The following is a 19834-nucleotide window of genomic DNA, read 5'->3' as shown; positions in this document are numbered from 1 at the left end:
TTCATACAAATGTTTCAAAACTCTTATCAAAATCAATGTGTCAAAATATGTGGTATTTTCTATTAAAAGGGACCTTATTGTCGATGGCGCTTACGCCATTATAAACGATGCTCCGATATAAATACAATGCCGAGCGACGCTGTGCGGCGTAAGCGCCATCGACAATAAGGTCCCTTTTCATAGAAAATGCCTCATATTTTCAATAATGTTAAAATCCAGAGAGGAAAGTGAGGACTACGTTTGTATGAAAAGGCGATTTCGCATGGGTCCTCCACTTTCGTCTTAATTATACCCTGTTTCTGCGGGATCTTGTCAACTTAGGCGGGCCCCAATACATGTACATATCTCCAACATGTCTAACTTTCACTAACGCGGTCTAGTACCCAAAATACAAGTCTTAAGGGGCCCATCCATTACCAGTCCGCCGGTTGTTCGGAACAAATTTTTGTTCTAACTGACAGGCTGATGTCGTCCGGCGGACTGGTAATGGGTGGGCCCCTTTACTGAGCTTACTGTGGTGGGACTAGGGACCCGTTTCTCAAAAGCTTGTAGCTTGTAATACAAGTGGAAGTCCCTTTCTAACAAAAGCTGTCAAAAAGTGACATCCGCTTGTATTTCAAGTTCTTTTGAGAAACGGGCCCCAAGTCGATCTGTGTAAATTGTGTGTTATATTTATTTATTTAATGACATATTGTAACAGACTTGTAAGTAAGTAAAATATGGCTAGAAAAAATTTGTCAACGTATTTTCGTAAGGTCGTAACCGGCCGTACTTTCCCCATAAACATACGCCGTTTTAATAGTATTATAGTCCCTTGAGGGCCTAACTTATATTACACGCGTGGCCGCAACTTTTGAATTCTCATTCAACATTGTTGCCTGTCTGTCAGTCGGATGTACACCGTGGGACCTAATAAGCTGACAAACTTTACGTGTTACTGCCTCTGTCATATTTCGTTTATCCAGGTCCTTTGGTTTGGTTCGATTTATGTTTTTCATGTGTTTTGAATGATTCACGGCTAGTTTCACTAGACTTATATTGACCGGGATATAGACCGCATAAATAATACAAAAGGTAATCACGGTCTATATCCCGGTCAATATAAGTCTAGTTTTTCATATATTAATTATATATACTGCAATTGGTTTCAATATTATTAACACATTAAAACTATGTGTTTTTGCTCCAGTCTTGGGATGTATGGCGCCATTAAATGTAAAACTAACAAAAATCTATAAAAAATAAAACTTAAGTATCTCTATGGCTCTTGTTTATGGCACAATGCTGCCAGTGTTTAAAAACTGATGATAAATATTTATTTTACAGGATTTGTCTATGCCATCCCATTACTGGTGCCACTCCCATTATAGGGGTGGTTTATATACGACTAGCTTTTGCCCGCGACTTCGTTTGCGTGGACTTTTTAACCGCAGCTAGAGTAAGAACAGCGCCTGGATAAAGTCTAATAGCAATTTAATTTGAGCATATGATTAATTGTTTACACAAAGTATCAGGCATTTCATTAATTATCTCAATTCCACCCCGCTTTTGACCCTCTTAAGGAATAATTTTCGGGATAAGGACTATCCTATGTCCTTCTCCGGGACTCAAACTATCTCTATGCCAAATTTCAACTAAATCGGTTCAGCAGTTTAAGCGTGAAGAGGTAACAGACAGACAGACTTTCGCATTTACAATATTAGTATGGATGTACGTTGATTTAACAGTAAACTATTCAGGTCGTAATGCCCATAATAAATGAGCTAGAAATAATCTAGGTTTTAAACTAGGCATACTGAGGTCGTTTAAAAATACATTGCAAGCCACGCGATCCTAAGACCGCAATTTATAAGAATAACCTATTTAAAGTGAGTTGGGGTTTAATTCTTTTAGATTAAGAATTATTCCCTTCGGGCAGGTTAATACACTAAGATGGGCTGCAACCACCAGGCAGATTGAACGATTAACGGTTATATGTAGTTAAAATTTTCTGAGGTGATTTTTCGATTGAAACTTAATCGTTAAGGCCCCGTAGACCTGTATCATCCTGCGACCGCATCTTCAAGACAAAGTTTGGTTTTGGGAGCCACATTAGGGCATATCATAATCCGGATGAGAATTGTTAATGGGGTCGCCATTGCCGGATGCGGCAAGGAAGGTTGATTTTTTGAACATACGAGTGACAACCCTAAGGGTAGAATTGTGCTGGGCAAAGTTGTAAAAAGTGGTACCCAAATATGTATGTAACATTGCCCACTACCGTAATTGCAAAAGTAATACAGATAAAGTGTTGAAATTTCGTCTTCAGCGTTTCTGAACTGCATGAAAGTTACAGTTAAAATTACATACACGTGGGACTTTTCTAGACCGAGATACCATCGACGTTTTTACTTTGGCCCACCAAAAACACGTCCGCACTCACAGCTGGCTCACTCGCGACTGAAGTTATATACGCGTCGCGTATTGTTTGACGACCGGTCTGGCCTAGTGGATAGTGACCCTGCCTGTGAAGCCGATGGTCCTGGGTTCGAATCCCGGTAAGGGCATTTATTTGTGTGATGAGCACAGATATTTGTTCCTGAGTCATGGGTGTTTTCTATGTATTTAAGTATTTATATATTATATACATCGTTGTCTGAATACCCATAACACAAGCCTCCTTGGGCTTACCGAGGGACTTAGTCAATCTGTGTAAGAATGTCCTATCATATTTATTTATTTAATCAACAGGCCAGTGTTTCCAGTAATATTATTAGCTGTAAAACATAGATTAAAAAGAAAGTGTATCTGTAACTACTTTTAAGTTACTTCGCTTTTACTGAACTGTGACGCGGTGGGCAAAGTTATCTTGAAAGGGCAAAGTTGTTAACTTCTACGGTTCTTTACGCTTTGTAGGCGCTAATTCGTAACCAAGTATTATTAAGAGATACACGGATGCCACAGATTATAGATAACGATATGGTACAACTGAAAATTAATGAAAATTAGACGTGTTTTTTTTTAATTTTGGTTAGAGTCTGCCCTTGCAAACGAAGTCTAATTTCCGTGTGAATTTTTCAATTTCAATTTCAATATCGTTTATTTCACTTATAATAACAAATTAATAAATAAATCCAGACAAATACACCAGTATGGTTTAAGTTGAAAGCCAACATGGCGGACCTATGAACTTAATGAACTGGCATTTTCATTTGGCATTTTCTCTTGCTTAAAACGAGTAAATATTTAATACAAAAACTACAATTGCGTTAGCCCCTAGAAGTTTCACATCAAAAAACCTAGATCCCATTCTGAGAGGCCCTGTCAAGGCGTCGCCATATTGTTCGGGCACAAAAACTCAATTTAGCTCAATGCCGCAGCGAATATGTAAATTCGGGTTCGCACGAGCCCCTACTTAAATTGTGAGTTTCCGAAACGGTTCCGCGTTTACGGTTTTTCGGTGGAAATGTTAACGGGAGATTTCGTTGGTTCTGATTCATTCGGAGTTTAAAAATTTGGTCTTGTTTTGATATTGACTTACAGAAAAAAAAAGATTTTCTCGGTATTGTGACCTTTGATTAGAAATTATTTAATGGTTGCTAATGATTTCATTCCAAGATATTTAGCACATAATACAACGTTAATTCTTCGAAAGATTAGATGGGATATACGCTATAAAATCCGTTATTATTGTATTGTAAGTGTAGCATTAACTAATAATCCAATTTGTTTTATTTTGCACTCATACAAGCTAATTATAAAAAGTCCTACTTATAATTGGTTGAGATAAATGTGCGTTAAATAATTCAAAAAGCTTCGCGCAAAACGGATTGGATGGAATTTAAAACAAATAGGATTGAATCCCTCAGCACACATCGCGTGCCTCGTTCTGACGCATTTTAAATGCATTGATTTATGCTTGCTTGGTAACTGGTTCAAGTAACTATTATTTATACAAAAGGTAATCACGGTCTATATCCCGGTCCATATAAGTCTAGTGAAACTTACCGTGAATCATTCAAAGCTCTAACTATAGATAGTTTATATTCGTACATGAAGATCACAAAAAATACTTCCATATTTATTTCATTAACCTGTTTTTGTTGATTTATTTTTGCACTCATTGCTTAGTTGCTTACACATATTGTTGGACATAAGTTTGTCTATTTCTCTTAGAGCATACTCCAGCGTGGTAGCACACCTATAGCTTGCCTACAACCGCGACAGAAGAGCGACTGTGCAATTTAAACGATTAAATTTTGACCTATAAGCTATCTGAGTAACATATTTCGGTCGTGTCCGGAACAAATATTCGTGATAAACACGTAATTAAATAAACTTACCGGGACTCGAACCCGGGACGTCCTGCTTCACTGCTCCGTCTTAATAGTGGGTAGTGAAACTGCAGGGTTACTAGTGTCACTATCCAAATTTTTGTATTGTCACTCGTTTAGTTTTAGTTTAGTTGTAGTTTAGTTTTAAGTCAGGTACCCACTGAAAATCAGCGTCATGGCTTGCCGTGGCATCCTGTTTAGCATCTAATTTGTTTCTCAAAGTATTGTCCAATGTTTATGATGTTAAATAAATGTATTTATTCTTGCTTTCTTTCTTTCTTTCTTTCTTTCTTTCTATCCACTATTAGGCTAGGAGGCCGTCAAAATCTAATTGTGACATCTGACAACTATCAAATAACTATACTCCTCGCATTGAATGATGGTCCTTATAACAGTTCCTTCAAGTCCCTTTTGGATGAGTTTTAGGCGCCAGTAGGCCTAGCACATGATTGGCATGATAGTATCTCGCAGCGAGTTAGACTACCCGTCTTTTTCTAACTGTATTAATGAAAGAAGGAGAGAATCTCGCGGCGAGATATATACTGTCGCCCCAATCATGTGCTAGCCCGGCTGGTGAACTACTGTCGTGCTAATATTGGGCCTTGTTTCCAGTAACTTGCACGAGTAATAACTCCAAGTAAACACCGGTAAAGGGATCGCAATATGGTAATCAGTCACAGGCCCGAAGGCACCGTACAGTTTCGTACAAGTTTCAATCAAAGTCGGAAACAGCTGAATGTATAATGAAATTTAATATGATTTCACTTGCTAAATAACGGGGGATTTAAAGGAGTACATCAATAATTTATTGAGAATAGAACTTTATACTAAACCACCATTTTTGACCAGTTAAATTCTATTTTTATGCTCAAATACACACAAAAAAACATCTGCAGGCGGAGAGTCGGACCAATGAGATGACAAAATAAATGTGATGTGCTGCCTGAGGAGGAGTCACAGTATATCCTCCCGGCCCGAAGGGATGGGGAGGTTCACCGAGCTAGTCTCAGATTTGGGAGAAAGGGGGCTTACGGGTAGTGAATGTAAACACTTAGAGTACACTGGTGTAGACGGAGCTTTATGCCGTTTATTGTAAACACACTTAAGTAATCACTTTATAACTAAATACACCCGCCGGTCGGTTGACCAAGCTAACTCTGCATGCCATTTCCATACAAAATCACCGAAGATGTGATATACTAAATAAAAAGTGACAAGGCCCTCCAGTGGCACGGATAAAATGCCGCAAGCGATCCCATGACGCTCCCCTAACGGTAAAGAGGGTGACGCCGCAGGGGATGTTAGTGGGTATTCTCCTCCCATTCCTCTGGCTACCAGAGGATGTTACGGGAGAAGCGAGTCCCACATACCACCCCCCAATGGGCTTCCCCAGCCCGGGGGTGACATGCGTAAATGCGTCAAAAAAAGGTCCGCCAGTGGCGGATTCGAACCTGCGTCGTCAGCTTACGCGGCTGACGTCCTGGACCTAGGGCTACCCCGTCCGCCCGCCGCCTGTATTTAAATTTGCCGCCTTTTATAACAAAATTGGTTCGCCAGACTTTAACAAGATTCATACAATACCTGACTACATAATTCAGAAGTTAACCTAAGCCTTCCACAAAGTAAAGTCAGGCTTACATCGACGAAGTCTGAAATTGGCTGCAATATTAAAATCGTTGGGCGGAAGTTGGTCTATTAATCAGGCCCCAGGTGTCTGAGAGCGTTCCCGTTGCTTTGCAGGCACAAGCAAGTCCAACCAACCATAGTTTGTCTATCTGGTTTGAATTCTTGCCTACTCGAAGGTTAGCTGGAAGAGATCCCTTATAGGGATAAGTTCGCCTTTGTACCTACCTCTATTTTTGTAATTTTTATGTAAACCAGTGTTGTGTACAATAAAGTGATTACTACTTCTACCAATATCTTACCAATAATTCTTTTTGGGTTTATTACTATCGTAAGAAAAAGACGGCATGATTCTCTCTGACTCTGCCCCACTGACAAAATGACTCTTGCCAAACTAAAACAGACCGCCATCAAGCGTGGCTCACTCTGCGATTTCGTCGCGCCGTTACAAGTACATACGGCTCACACCAATTTTGGTGTCTGGCCATAATAGTTGCCGTGCACCGCTACGGACCGTTCACCTGAGCATTCGACTCTGTGCTTTTGGAACATCACACGCTGTGATTAATCCTGCATCGAGTGCAGCTCGTACGAGAGGATTTTAAAATAGCTTTTTAATGAAATTGATTATCGTCAGATGTCTGAGGAATTTGCTCTGACGTAGAGGAAGTCTGCAAGTCTGCATCAATAGAAGCGGATGAAACGCACCACGAATATCTGCCAACCCTGGATTATTTTCCAAATAGACATATATCTCTGTAGTTTGCGGTTAAAATTACCTGTCACCTTAATGGTTCTACATAATGAGATATATCTCTGTTTATAAAGCTAATAGATATGTTTGATGCGTAGGTTGATGCTGACCGTACATTTAAATAATTTTCGTAGTTTAAAAAGTATATTTTATTCGATTGTAGGGTTCCGTACCAAAAAGGTACAAAGATTCCTTTGTACGCGACGAGTTCTGTGGGCCGCTTGGCTTCAAACTTATGCCTCCAAGCTATATTGATAAACTAACACATACGAATGAAGGAAGTTTGTTTGTTTCCTAAACAAAGACCTTAAACGTACTCTCTTGTTTCAGATAAAGCGCCTTCAGAGGCGACGTTCCGCGGCGCGGAGTTTCTCTCCTACGACCTGACACAGACCGGGGGCGAACCTATAGTCAGCACGCAGGACACCATCTCGCTGTACTTCAAGACGAGGCAGCCGAATGGGCTGCTCTTCTATACTGGTATGTGCACTTAGGGGCTGAAAACTGATAGGGGTTGGGGCAAGAAGGAGCTTGAGTAGGACCTGACACAGACCGGCGTCGAGCCTACAGTGAGCACGTAGGATACCATCTTGCTGTACTTCAAGACGAGGCCGCCGAATTGGCTGCTCTTCTACAGTATGTATAATACCTAGGTACTTACCTTCGTACCTTACACAGACCGGGGGCGAGCCTATAGTCAGCCTATAGTCAGTATAGAGGATACCATATCGCTGAACTTCAAGACGAGGCCGCCGAATTGGCTGCTCTTCTACAGTATGTATAATACCTAGGTACTTACCTTCGTACTTTACACAGACCGCGGGCGAGCCTATAGTCAGCCTATAGTCAGTATAGAGGATACCATCTCGCTGTACTTCAAGACGAGGCAGCCGAATGGGCTGCTGTTCTATATTGGTATGTTCAAGTAGTCTGAGAACCGTAAGGAGATACTAAAAGGAGGTTTTTGTTATTTTGTCGGTTCAAATTTTGATGGTGATAAATAATCGCAGGCTTATGATGATCGCGCGTTTTATTATCGCCCTGATTGTCACTTTCTAAAAAGTCTCGCATGATACTGCTGATAAACAACATTGAAATGTCCAGTACATTATAGTATCTATTTACAAACGGATCCCAGATACAAAGCAAGACTTCGGTCCCACAGCGGTCAGCACTCGTACTTTCCTTCCAAACAGCGACAACGATATTAATTTAGTTTATTACTCCCGCAACAGATATTTGCATGCAAACTGTCTCCGTGCGTAACAAAACTACTGCCTGAAATTTGCTTCTCACTTAAGCCCTTTTTAAATCAGGGCTAAGTTTGCTTTGTTTTAGTATGGTCCTAGTTACTGACGTACCTTATTAGAGAAAGGACGTAAGTGTGCGTTTAGAAGCATTGGGTTTAAAATTACAATTGATAAAGTTAATTAAGATGGGACATAGAAAGCGTGACATAATATGTGTGTGTTTATAGTTTACATTGAATAATAGTAGATTAACCCACTCTGTATGAGGCAATTTATAAATGCCTAACGAGACCCGATTGATATTAGCCGAGGATAAAATGATTTTTTATGCTCCAGCGTCCTCTTTATTCATAAAACGTTAGCGACCTGTGATTAATATCGTCACTTATCTCTCCACTAACAAACAGAAACATTTAAGTGATGGGTAAGGACAAACAAAACCATATGGCAAATATTTAGATCAGTACGGTTTCACTCACTATTATCACTCACTATACACACATACACACTATACACACTATGTTATATTGGACACTCGTGCCTGACGAAGGATTCCCAAAGAATCCGAAACATGTCGCCAAAAGCGACTAAAAGTGAGTGAGTGAAACCATCGAATTTAAACTGTTGTGAGACATACTAACATTAAATAGTATCACGGTTTAGACACTTGTTTTAGTCACTCGCGCGACATGTTTCGGAGAGGCTAGGAGAGCCGTGTACGCAATACACGGTCGTCGTGAACGCTGCTCCGTGAAATTATTTAATGTAGTGAGTGAAACCGTACTGATCTAAATATTTTTTTGTAATGTCTTACAATAGTTTAATTTCGATCATATGGCAAATATTAATTTTCTCATTTTAGATTTCGTAGTGGTTTATAATATGTACTTGGATTCGCTATACATACTTGTATCTTAGAGTAGGCCCAGGGCATGTGGACACTTGTCCCGACTTAAATGATCTAACAATGTAAAGAAAAGCATTGGAAAGTCCTTGCGTCAGGGGTAACACATTTTCTTTTACTACGTATTTTATTTTGACTGGGTTTCGCTAAAATCCGAGCGCTGTTACAATGCAGGCTCATTTATAACCCTAGTAACCTTTTGTGCCTCTATATTTGTTTATCTAGGCTGCACTGTCCATTTATCAATTTCGCACTGGATACATATCATTAATCTTTTCGTGAAATGTAAACAACAGAGCTTTAGAACATGCCTGGTCCATTCAGTGCCTAATTTCAAGTGTTTTCGGAATTCCTATCTGGCGCAGTCGGTTGGATGTGAAAGCAATCTTATTGCTATTGAGATAAAATTCATATTACAATAGTTGTTCATACTAATTAATTAAGCTACTGGCTCATAAACGTATTGCCGATTTGTCTTAAGGTAGAAAACGCTAGACTGTTTAGTGCCCCAGTAGCATTTATACGTCATTATGACGTCAGCGACGTCATTATGACGTAATGATGCCGTAATTATGATGTCGCTGACGTAGTTTTGCTACCTGGGTGATGATCGAATTTAAAGCACGTTGGGCGGGATGAGATAATCGGTTGGGAGTGGTTTTCTGCTGTGGTTGTAGACGGCAAAGGCTGCGGTTTTGCATCTCCCAACACTTGCGATGATAAAAAACCGAACTTACTGCAGTCACAGTCACAGGGTGTGTGTGGGCTACGTAATGATTTCGTCGATTCAAAACCGCGAAATTATATACAAAAATATTGGGACTTAGCAGTAATGAAGGGAACTTACTTTATGACTTGAGGAACACAAACACTTCTACAGTTTTTTTATAGTTAAAAGCACTTAATTTGTTGGTTTATATCGCATACTTGAATTGTCCTTTATTATTTTTCACTTCTTAGCGAACATATAACACAAATAATGCGTAATAATAATTAATGATAGCAGGTCAACCTATATTGACGATGTAACATTTTCATGCGACCATTCAAATCCTCACTAACAAACTGACAGTTATTTTATCTCATGACAGATGTCGCATGCCAGTTCTATGTAGGTATACTTAGTAGTTCAATGTTTCAACCCCCCCCTTTTTTCCAGGTCACGAAGCTGACTACCTAAACCTGGCAGTTCGCGATGGTGGCGTCTCTCTGACCATGGGCCTTGGGAACGGCAAGCAGGAGATGCACATAAAACCATCGAAGACCAGGTTCGATGACCATCAGTGGCACAAGCTGACGGTGCATCGGAGGATACAGGAGGTCAGTCACAAAAAATATACTCATACCTTTTTGGGGTTATAATACGACTTAGAGCGTATAACCAAATGGAGGCGCCTTGTCTGTAATTTTCTGTACAAAAAAAGTCTGCCGATTTTTGCGGCGGAGATGAACGTCAAATGTATACGTTATGTAAAAACAGCCATGTCAGATAAACGTCAGTCCATCCATTGTGTATGACTATTGACCGCTATTTTCGACAGAGGGCCTGTAAATGGCTACTCCGTTTGGTTATATCCTCTAAGTAATACGAGCATAAGAAAGAGACAATAATAGGGAGTATTACTGCAATGTTCTGCTGCCAGAGTGCAGAACTAGTGCACCCATAAACTAACTTATATACTAGGCCTTAAACAGTTTTTTGAGATGGTTTTACTATGACATTGATGCATCAAGGCGGTTTGCTTACAGGTGGCCTACCGCGAAACGCGCATCGAAATTTCATTATCTGCCTCTCTATCGATCGAGGAGTAATAAGGGAGGCAGAAACCGAACTATCTATTTTCGTGTTTCGCGGTAGGCCCTGTGATTGTGCTAGTGACGCCCTCTACGCAAAGTTTTGCGTAATATTCCCTATTATGATTCTCTATGTCTATGCTCGTCTGATACGCGACTTTTCCGAACTACTTATATCTATTCAGCCCAATCAGGATAAAGCTAACATGGACCTCTCAGTCTTACATAGACATAGTATAGTAGTTATAGACATGAAACCGAGCGACCAGGGGTAAGAGAAAGACATATTCATGTATTGACAGGTTAATGTATGGCAGCATAAGTTTTCTCTTTCACTCTTATAAATTTCGATATTTCGCCATCGCCTCCTACCTATGCTGCCATAACCCGACCATGAAAAAAAACCCGGTCGGTGATAAAGACAAAGCATGGCACTATTTTCTCTTTCCTCTTCTCTCTAGGAATCGCAATAAGACTATCTTTCTCTATCAAAGAGTGTCAGGCCCTTGCAGTCTTAGTTTGAGCGGCTTCCAAACAATATTCTTTCCGGGAATTTTAAGAAAAACCCCTAAAAGCGAAAAAATGTATAGGTATGGTAAAGTGAATAAATTATTTTATAGCAATTAAAATTTCGCCGAAAAACCCTTTCTGGGAGATACAAAATAATAAAAATGCGTATATATGTATAGTTTTTCGTTTAGGGTAGAATAAATAGGTTAAATTGTGTTAGTTTTATATGTAGCTTAGTAAAATGGTTTCAATACCACATTTAGGCAATATCTTGATAGCTGAGACCTCATTTGTCCATGTTTCTTACGCATTAATAAAAAATAACAGTTTTGAATGATTCACGGTTAGTTTCACTAGACTTATTTTGACCGGGATATAGACCGTGATTACATTTTGTATTGTGTTCGAGCTCCCGATATAAAAATTACAAATTGAACAGCCGTCAACATAAGCTGCAATTTATATTCAACGTACAAAATACGGGTTAAATTAGTTTTCCTCGAGGCTTGAGCTAACTTTGCGACCTCATCCTAACTTGCTTATTCTGGTATAATAGAAGCCTGTATCGTTTATAAAGTGGAAGCCCAATAAACTTAGCTAGGTCATTAAGTTATTATAACTATAGAGGACACACTAAACAATAAAATTGTCGCAATCACAACCTGTACCACGCGACCAAGACGTCGTAAGCGCCGTAAAATTCATGGCGCTTATGCCACAGGGCGGACACGCTATACATCAAAAATCACTTGCGTTTCTATGTGTGAACGGCACGTCTGTACACGCGCCATGCTTCATAGTGTGAGTAAGTTGCTTAAAAATAGTACTGAGAGTACGCCAGAAGTCCGAAAGATTTCTGTCGCGTCGCGCGGCGAGGTAATTCGAGTCGGGGCGCGGCGGTGCGTGGCCGTTCTGTATGATATAGTACATTACTACAGAGGCCGGGAAGTAAGGGGTTGCCGGCCGAATGCATATATACGGATACGGATAGTTATGAGGCCGACAACCCCTTTTCACGCCGATGTATGTATAGTGCTTTTCTCAAACATGCAATGAAATAAATAAAGAAATCTCCACGAAATCAAAGTTTTAATTCTAAAGAAACTACAAGTAAACTAGGCACAAAATATAACTACCACTTGTACCTATCTTTATCACACGTGTCGTATATTTTAAACGTGTAGTTAATCAATTTATTACACAAATGTTCAAAGGTATATTTATGTATCTTTGATTTTTCGCCTTGCATCCTTCTGACTGTAGTTTTAGCCACATAACTAAGATTACATCGTTTTTTATGTTGATATTATGCTTCACATACATCGTTGCCTTAAACATGGAGTATAATTAACAGGTATTCATTTAATATTTTCGTCGGAACTCATATTAAATAACACAATAAACAACGCACAATAAATCGAATAAAATAGAATTACAGATACACAATGAAAAATGTTCAACTTTACCTCCAAAACGATTAAAAAAACACCAACGCGTGTTTGAGTAGACATTTTTACCGCTAATATTTAAATGAAATATAGTTTGTCAAAGGACTGTCTCATTTCAAACATAGACAGAGATAATCATACTATCTTTGTCTTACACTGGTACTAGCACCCAAAAGAAAAGGATGAGTATAGTTTTTTTGTTCTTATTTACTGACAAACTGGTTTGACCAACTATATTTTAAATCTGTATTTGAAGGTAAATTTGCAATTCAATATTATTGGAATTTGTTAATAATGTTTTATTTATATATTTTTTGTAAATTCGATACAAATAAAACTGCAAAATATATTAATTATCGTTTATTGTTTTTTTTATGGGGTATTGGCAGAATGTCATTCGGAACCATAAGCAAATATTGGTTATAGTTTTTTTTTGGCTGAATGCCATGATGCTGTGTCACAAATATATGTGAAATGGAAATTAAAAAAGAGCCACTTCCCGGCCTAGGCCTGCAACTTTGTATGAAATTTCATTACAGGCCCCTCGTCTAGCCGCGCCGGAGTCGTGATACTTCCCAGCCTAATATAAAGAACGTAATATCAATATTACATAGCATGTTTTAGAAAATACTATTACTTATTCTGTGCTTACGCGTTTAGGACGCGAGATTCACGCTCCGCTTCTATGTTTTGATGTCAAAACGGCAGCAACTCATGGCGCAAAATACTGGTTCTCTGTGCCGGTTCTATACGTTAGTAATAATAGTTTAATGATCTAGGTAAAACTTTTCCTTTTCGATTATCATCGTTCACATACATATTATCTTTTTTAGGATTATATATGAAAGAAAGAAATATATTTTTCACATCACCAATTCGAAAAAGGGCTTTTTCTTCCCTGCTAGGAGGGATCAAAGTGGCACTTTTCTTCCCTGCTAGGAGGGATCAAAGTAACACTTTTCTGTTCTAGGACACTATTTTTACATTATTTTCACATTTTTTTTTATACTACGTCGGTGGCAAACAAGCATACGGCCCGCTGATGATGTTAAGCAGTCTCCGTAGCCTATGTACGCCTGCAACTCCAGAGGAGTTACATGCGCGTTGCCGACCCTAACACTCCTCTCCCTCGTTGAGCTCTTAACATCTGAGCTTCTCACATTATTTTTTTAGCTTAAATAATAGTTTTAAACATTATAATTACCTCATAGGTTATGTGAAAAGCAATATGTGTCACATGGTAGCAAAATTATTTCCATCTTGGGCGTAACACACTTGAATCCCTCACTACGCTCAGGATTCTACTTTAGAACCCCTCGCTACTTTCGGGATTCTATTATAGAATCCTTCGCTTCTTTTAGGATCCAATTGTACGCCCTCGCCGTAATATGTCATTTTGCTCCCTTGTGACACAATCTACTATTACAAAATCACATGCACATGACGATCGTTGATATAAAACGCCAATCGAACCCAAAATAATTTACGGAAGTGGTCAAGTGACTTTTCGTGATCTCTTGTCCCGGTATATTTTTACTTTCCATCATCTTGGCTAAGCTCTCTGGCCAGCTTAACTATAGTTTGGCCCAAGACTGGTGGTATTAACAGCAATACACCTTATTTAACGACAGATCTTTGATGGACCTTATAACTGATCAATACAGTACGTAATTGGTCAGTTAATTTATCGATAGTACCGTAATTGGGCAACTAACTTCACGATATTGGAAGGCGGTTTGATAATGGACAACTACAATATAATTGGTTTCTAAAACGCAAAATGGTCAAGGACTTTTCAAATGCTTTTACATGTGTTCAAGTGTGTGTGTTGTGTGTGTGTGTGTGTGTTTTTTAACTGTGTGCTAAGCAATATCACTATCCTTTGAGTCCTTCAGTCTAGCTACAAATGTACTGTGTAAATAAGCAAACTTGGCAAACGCAGAAGCACTCAACCTTTGACTCACTATGGGAACACAAGCCAAGGATTCAAAGTGCATATACAAGAGTTGTGGTTTGTAAACAGCTTTGGTCTAGTGCTTTATTGAGTACTAGGGGGCTAAGGGTCCTTTACAAGTGTGTGCATTAAGTCTGGTGTAAAGCCTATAAACGGTAGACGTAAACAAGTTAAAATAGGTTTTTCACATCACCTATTCTGAAAATAGTTATTTGTTATACAAGGGTGCAAAGTTGTATTTTACCCGCGAGTGTGGAATTGAAACACGAGCAAGCGAAAGGGTTTTATAGTTGAACCACGAGCGAAGCGAGTGGTTCTAAAATATAATCCTGAGCGTAGCGAGTGTTTCAACACACGAGAAGTAAAATACATTTGCACCCGTGTGTAACACAAAACTTTTCCCCTCACTATATCGAGGAAAGTACAACATCCACAGGCGTTAGATCATCTTCATCACTGGAATCACTCATTTTTTTACGATAATAGGATATTATAACAAAAAACTGGAAGTTGTGTATTTTTTCGTGTCGGAGTCGGTGAGAAAATTTTTGTTGACAATGTTGACATTTCTGACGATGCGATGAAATTGCATCGACTCAACTTGTGCGTTCAGAATTATATTCAACATCATTTAAAAAAACAAATGTTTCTTATGAAATTTAAGGTTTATGACTTAAAATCATTAAATAAAGCTAAATTTTGTACTTTTTATTAAATTCTCAAACCATTTATTTAATGATAATTAACATCGAACGAACCATTATTATGAGCGTTTTACGTTTTGTTATCTGTCAAAAGCTACCTATACACGCTCCATGCAAGGTCAAATTACTTTCCCCACTAGTGGATAAAATGCGTTTTTCCCCGCTTGTTTTAAAGGATAAAAGACGGCTTTCCGAGGTAGTGAGGGGAAAAAACTTTTTCACATCACCTATTCGAAAAAAGGGCTTATTCTTCCCCGATAGGAGGGAATAAAAAAAATAAAATTTTTTTTTGGTAAATTAATATTTAGGAACATAATAATTTCCCCATAGGTGATGTAAATAACAGTATGTGTCACATGGTAGCAAAATTATTTCCATCTTGGGCGTTATCACTTGAATACCTCACTACGCTCAAGATTCTATAATAGCATCCCTCGCTACGCTCAGGATTCTATTATGGAATCCTTCGCTTCATTCAGGATTCAATGTACGCCCTCGCCGTAAATATGTCATTTTGCTCCCTTGTGACACTACTATTTCTTCCTTTAGTACTTATATTGACCGGGGAGTAAAATGTAACTATGTATAACTGAAACCTTCAGATTTAACAACATACCGGACCGAGTTCATTAGGCCGGGATTACACGAGTACGTGCGCAAACACTATAAGCTGCTGTAGTCTAATCCAGGCCTTAGTGCCTTCTTAGTGCTTAGTGAAAATACGGATAAGCGCTTTATTTATTTTCTACTACTCTCCGCCTATGACTGCAGATGGAGAAACCGTCAACCCTTGAAATAAAAAGAACAATTTTAACCCTTTACCAGGATGACAGTTCAAAAATGATAATCGGATGTCAGTCTATGAGAGGTATGTGCACTGTGAATGACATCTCGCTTTGTGTGGTAGGGCACAGGACAGCGGATGTCATTTCAGATCTAGAGCAGAGCCCAACTGGGGAAGTACCTCCACCTTACAGAAAACCGCAGCCAAATAACACTAGACTCATAGTGTTGTGTTCCTGCCGGTAAGTAAGGTTGCCAGAGCTCAACGAGGGAGAGGAGTGTTAGGGTCAGCAACGCGCGTGTAATATCTCCGGTGTTGCAGGCGTCCGTAGGCTACGGTAACTGCTTACGATCAGGCGGGCCGTATGCTTGATTGCCACCGACGTGGTATAAAAAAAAGTCTTACTGATCGAATATAGAACACATGTTTGAAGTGCCATATGTGGGAAATATATATCCCTTAGCCTGGTAAAGGGTTAAAATGGCATTTCATAAAACAATCAAAACTTACTATAAATAGGTATGTTGCAAACGGGTAGGATAAGGATATACAGGGTAGCTAAAAAATAAGTGCATTCCCGTTGCCAGGGAGGTTTTGGGATTATACTGAGCAACTTTTACTATGAGACCAACTCCGAAATCGCGAAAAAGTAATTGGCTGTTTCATACATTTTGGCTGGTCCATTTTCTATGAGAGGGTAATTTTTTTTTTCGCGATTTCGTGATTGGTCCCATAGTAAAAGTTGCTCAGTATAATCCCAAAACCTCACTGGCAACGGAAATGCACTTATTTTTTAGCCACAATAGGATACTAGCATTCGAAATTATATTTTGCTATCCGAATCCTAGCTGTATTAGCAGATAATAAGTAATACACAAATTTCGGTATATTCAAACCCGTTTTGGTACGAGTAAATAATGTTGGTATTGCGTTCATTAGAGTCGACAATTATTAAATACGCCGACAGTGTATTATTAAATACGCCGACAGTGTATTATGAAATTATTTTGATATACTGATCTACGAGGGCTTAGTGCTGGGGGCCGATTTTAAAACCTAAATCTGAAATTGATTTGTTATGGTTATGACACGCACAATCTGCATCAATAGTAGCGAAAGAGACAATGCAAAAAAGATCTTGAAATTATTTTAAGCAATCCTGAAGAACTTTCATTTGCTGTGCAATGATTGATTCGACTCAATATCCCCCAAGGATTTATCCCTGCAAAAATGCCCAGTTTTAACTAAAGTGCGAATTTTACTCCGAAAAGTTAAAAATAATTCTAATATTTCAATATCCCTTGAGAGTAGGGACGTAGGGATGGATGATATTACGCTACTGAAGATATTGCCACTTTGAGTTAATGCTTTTTGATGACTGTTTAAAATTTAAACAGCATTAACTTAAAGTGACAATATCTTCAGTAGCGTAATAATATCCATCCCTTCATTCATTTAAACTTTAAATGAAAATTCGGTCAAGTGAGACGAAACATTGAAAATAATACGAAGGAAATAGGTTACCAAAATAATTTTAAGATATACCGAAATAAATGTCATATACGAAGGAGAAAATGACCAAGGCCTTCAGTGCCCAAAACTGGAATCGAACCAGCGGCCTCTGTTTACGCGACAAATGCCTATACCGCTTTGACCTTAGTAGAAAAATGATTTTCGAGTTTTGAAAATAAACAACGAATATTGCAAGTTAGATAAAAACTTGTTACAACATATCATCTCGAAAATATACTAGGGTTCCGTACCCAAAGGGTCAAAACGGGATCCTATTACTAAGACTCCTCTGTCTGTCTGTCTGTCACTACTGTCACCAGGCTTTATCTCATTAACCGTGAATACCGTAATAGCTAGACAGTTGAAATTTTAGACGATGTATTTCAATATAACAGAAAATACTTAAAAGTACGGAACCTTCGGTGGGCGAGTCCGACTCGCACTTTTTTTAACATTCTTATCAAATAGAGCTCTTTTCAAGTTTTTTTCTCCCACAAAAGCTTTTTAATGTACCTTCACATCAGAAGGCCTCAATAAATAATGCCATTGAAATGACATGCCCGGGCCCGCCATAAATAAACTATTACCTTCACGTGCCGCGTGAATACGTGAAATAAATAATGTTGAACCCAATATGTTTAGTGGGGTTTAATCGAGTTTCGAATATGTAGGAATACTTCTTTTACCTTATCTCCTTAACAACTTTAGCGGCGTGCTTGAGGATGAGTCCTTACTTACTGACATCCGTTGGTGTTACAACCCTTTGTGGGTCTTGGCCTCCTCCACAATCTTCCTCCAGTTGCCGCGGTGCCTGGCGACCTTCCAGTTGGTAAACTTTCCCATCTTCCTGAGATCTTCTTTTATGCAATCTATCCAACGCTTCTTAGGCCTGCCTTTCGGTCTTTTTTGTTGCGGCGTCCACCTTGTCATTACTTTTGCTGCCCTCTTGTCCGGCATCCTTTGAAGGTGACCCGCCCATCTTAGCCGCTGTGACTTACAGAACCTGACGATGTTCTCGTGCTCTTATGAAGGATGGAGACCTAGGCTCTCCGAATCATGTCGCGCGAGGGTCTAAAAATACATGATTTACACCGTTAATATTAGTTTATATTCGTAAAGAAATCTGAATTTTCTCGATTGCATAATAAACTAGCCGGGGTGCGATTCGGCAACTAATCCCAACAATCGGCATAGGAACTAGTATTTACGAAAGCGACTGCAGTGCTATATTGGACCTAAAGTGAAAATTATTCCTTATTGGGATTACTCCGGTTTACTCGCGATATTAAGGATGACTCACGTTAGACCGGGCCGTGACCGGGTCGGAGCTTCCGGCGCTTCGTTTTCTATGGAAAGCATCACGTGATCACCTGTCATGTCATAGAAAAGTAAGGGCCGGAAGCTCCGGCCCGGTCACGGCCCGGTCTAACGTGAGTCATCCTTTATTCTTCCCCGAAAAGCGATTGGCACATAATATAAAATTCCTTCCCTAGGGCAAAAATACATTAACGGTGTACTCGTATTAAGTCACAAAAAATATTGCTTCATCTAAAATAAGAAATTAACACTCCATAAAAAACGGAAACATCTATGCCTCATGTCCATGCTCCTCTTATTGAAATATGAACTTTATTGCAAACGTGTCAAAGTCGATTTTCGGATGATATAGTGTACAATGGGCAATGGGGTATTATAATATTGTAAAGCAGTTGTTAGACTCCCCTGGCCCGATATCGAAAAACTCAATAACATTTTGACACAGAAATTATTATTGCGAGGAAATATTTTTATAGGAGTTGAGTCGACTTGCGACGTCGAAGTGAAGAAAATAAATATTGATACTGAGTTCATAAATATAAAAGTATCAAAATAGTTATATTATATTAAATATATTAATAACGCAATTCTTAGAATTGCAAACCTTAAGTGGCAGTGGGCGGGGCACATTGCTCGCAGAACTGATGGCCGGTGGGCCGGAAGGTTCTGGAGTGGCGTCCGCGTACCGGAAGACGAACTTCCGGTAGGCCTCCAACGAGATGGAGCGACGACCTGGTGAAGGTCGCGGGAATTCGGTGGTTGCGAGCGGCACAGGATCGGTAGGAGTGGCGAGCCTTGGGGGAGGTCTATGTCCAGCAGTGGACGTCTATCGGGTGACATGATGATGATGATGATGATATTAATAACGGGTATGTCTGTGTCTCACGGAAGTTTTGTTATTAAAATAGTATATTATTAATAAAAAGGTAGATAGCGGCGTATAAATTAAAATTAATTAGATACGTTT

General features: G+C 39.2%; 1 protein-coding gene across 1 annotated transcript in view; it reads left to right on the top strand.

The window, feature by feature from the left end:
• LOC134748368 (neurexin 1) overlaps positions 1–19834 on the top strand; it is a 211810-nt gene that overhangs the window by 146430 nt on the left and 45546 nt on the right. The window contains exons 6-8 of the mRNA XM_063683153.1: positions 7021–7170; positions 10004–10168; positions 14658–14687. Of these exons, the coding sequence (XP_063539223.1) occupies positions 7021–7170; positions 10004–10168; positions 14658–14687 (345 nt within the window). The remainder of the gene's footprint in view (positions 1–7020; positions 7171–10003; positions 10169–14657; positions 14688–19834) is intronic.

The sequence above is a fragment of the Cydia strobilella genome, chromosome 16 (genome assembly GCF_947568885.1).
Source record: "Cydia strobilella chromosome 16, ilCydStro3.1, whole genome shotgun sequence".
NCBI classification, from domain to species: domain Eukaryota; kingdom Metazoa; phylum Arthropoda; class Insecta; order Lepidoptera; family Tortricidae; genus Cydia; species Cydia strobilella.
The sequence above is the reverse complement of the archived record's forward strand: the minus strand, read 5'-3'. Positions and strand labels throughout refer to the sequence as shown.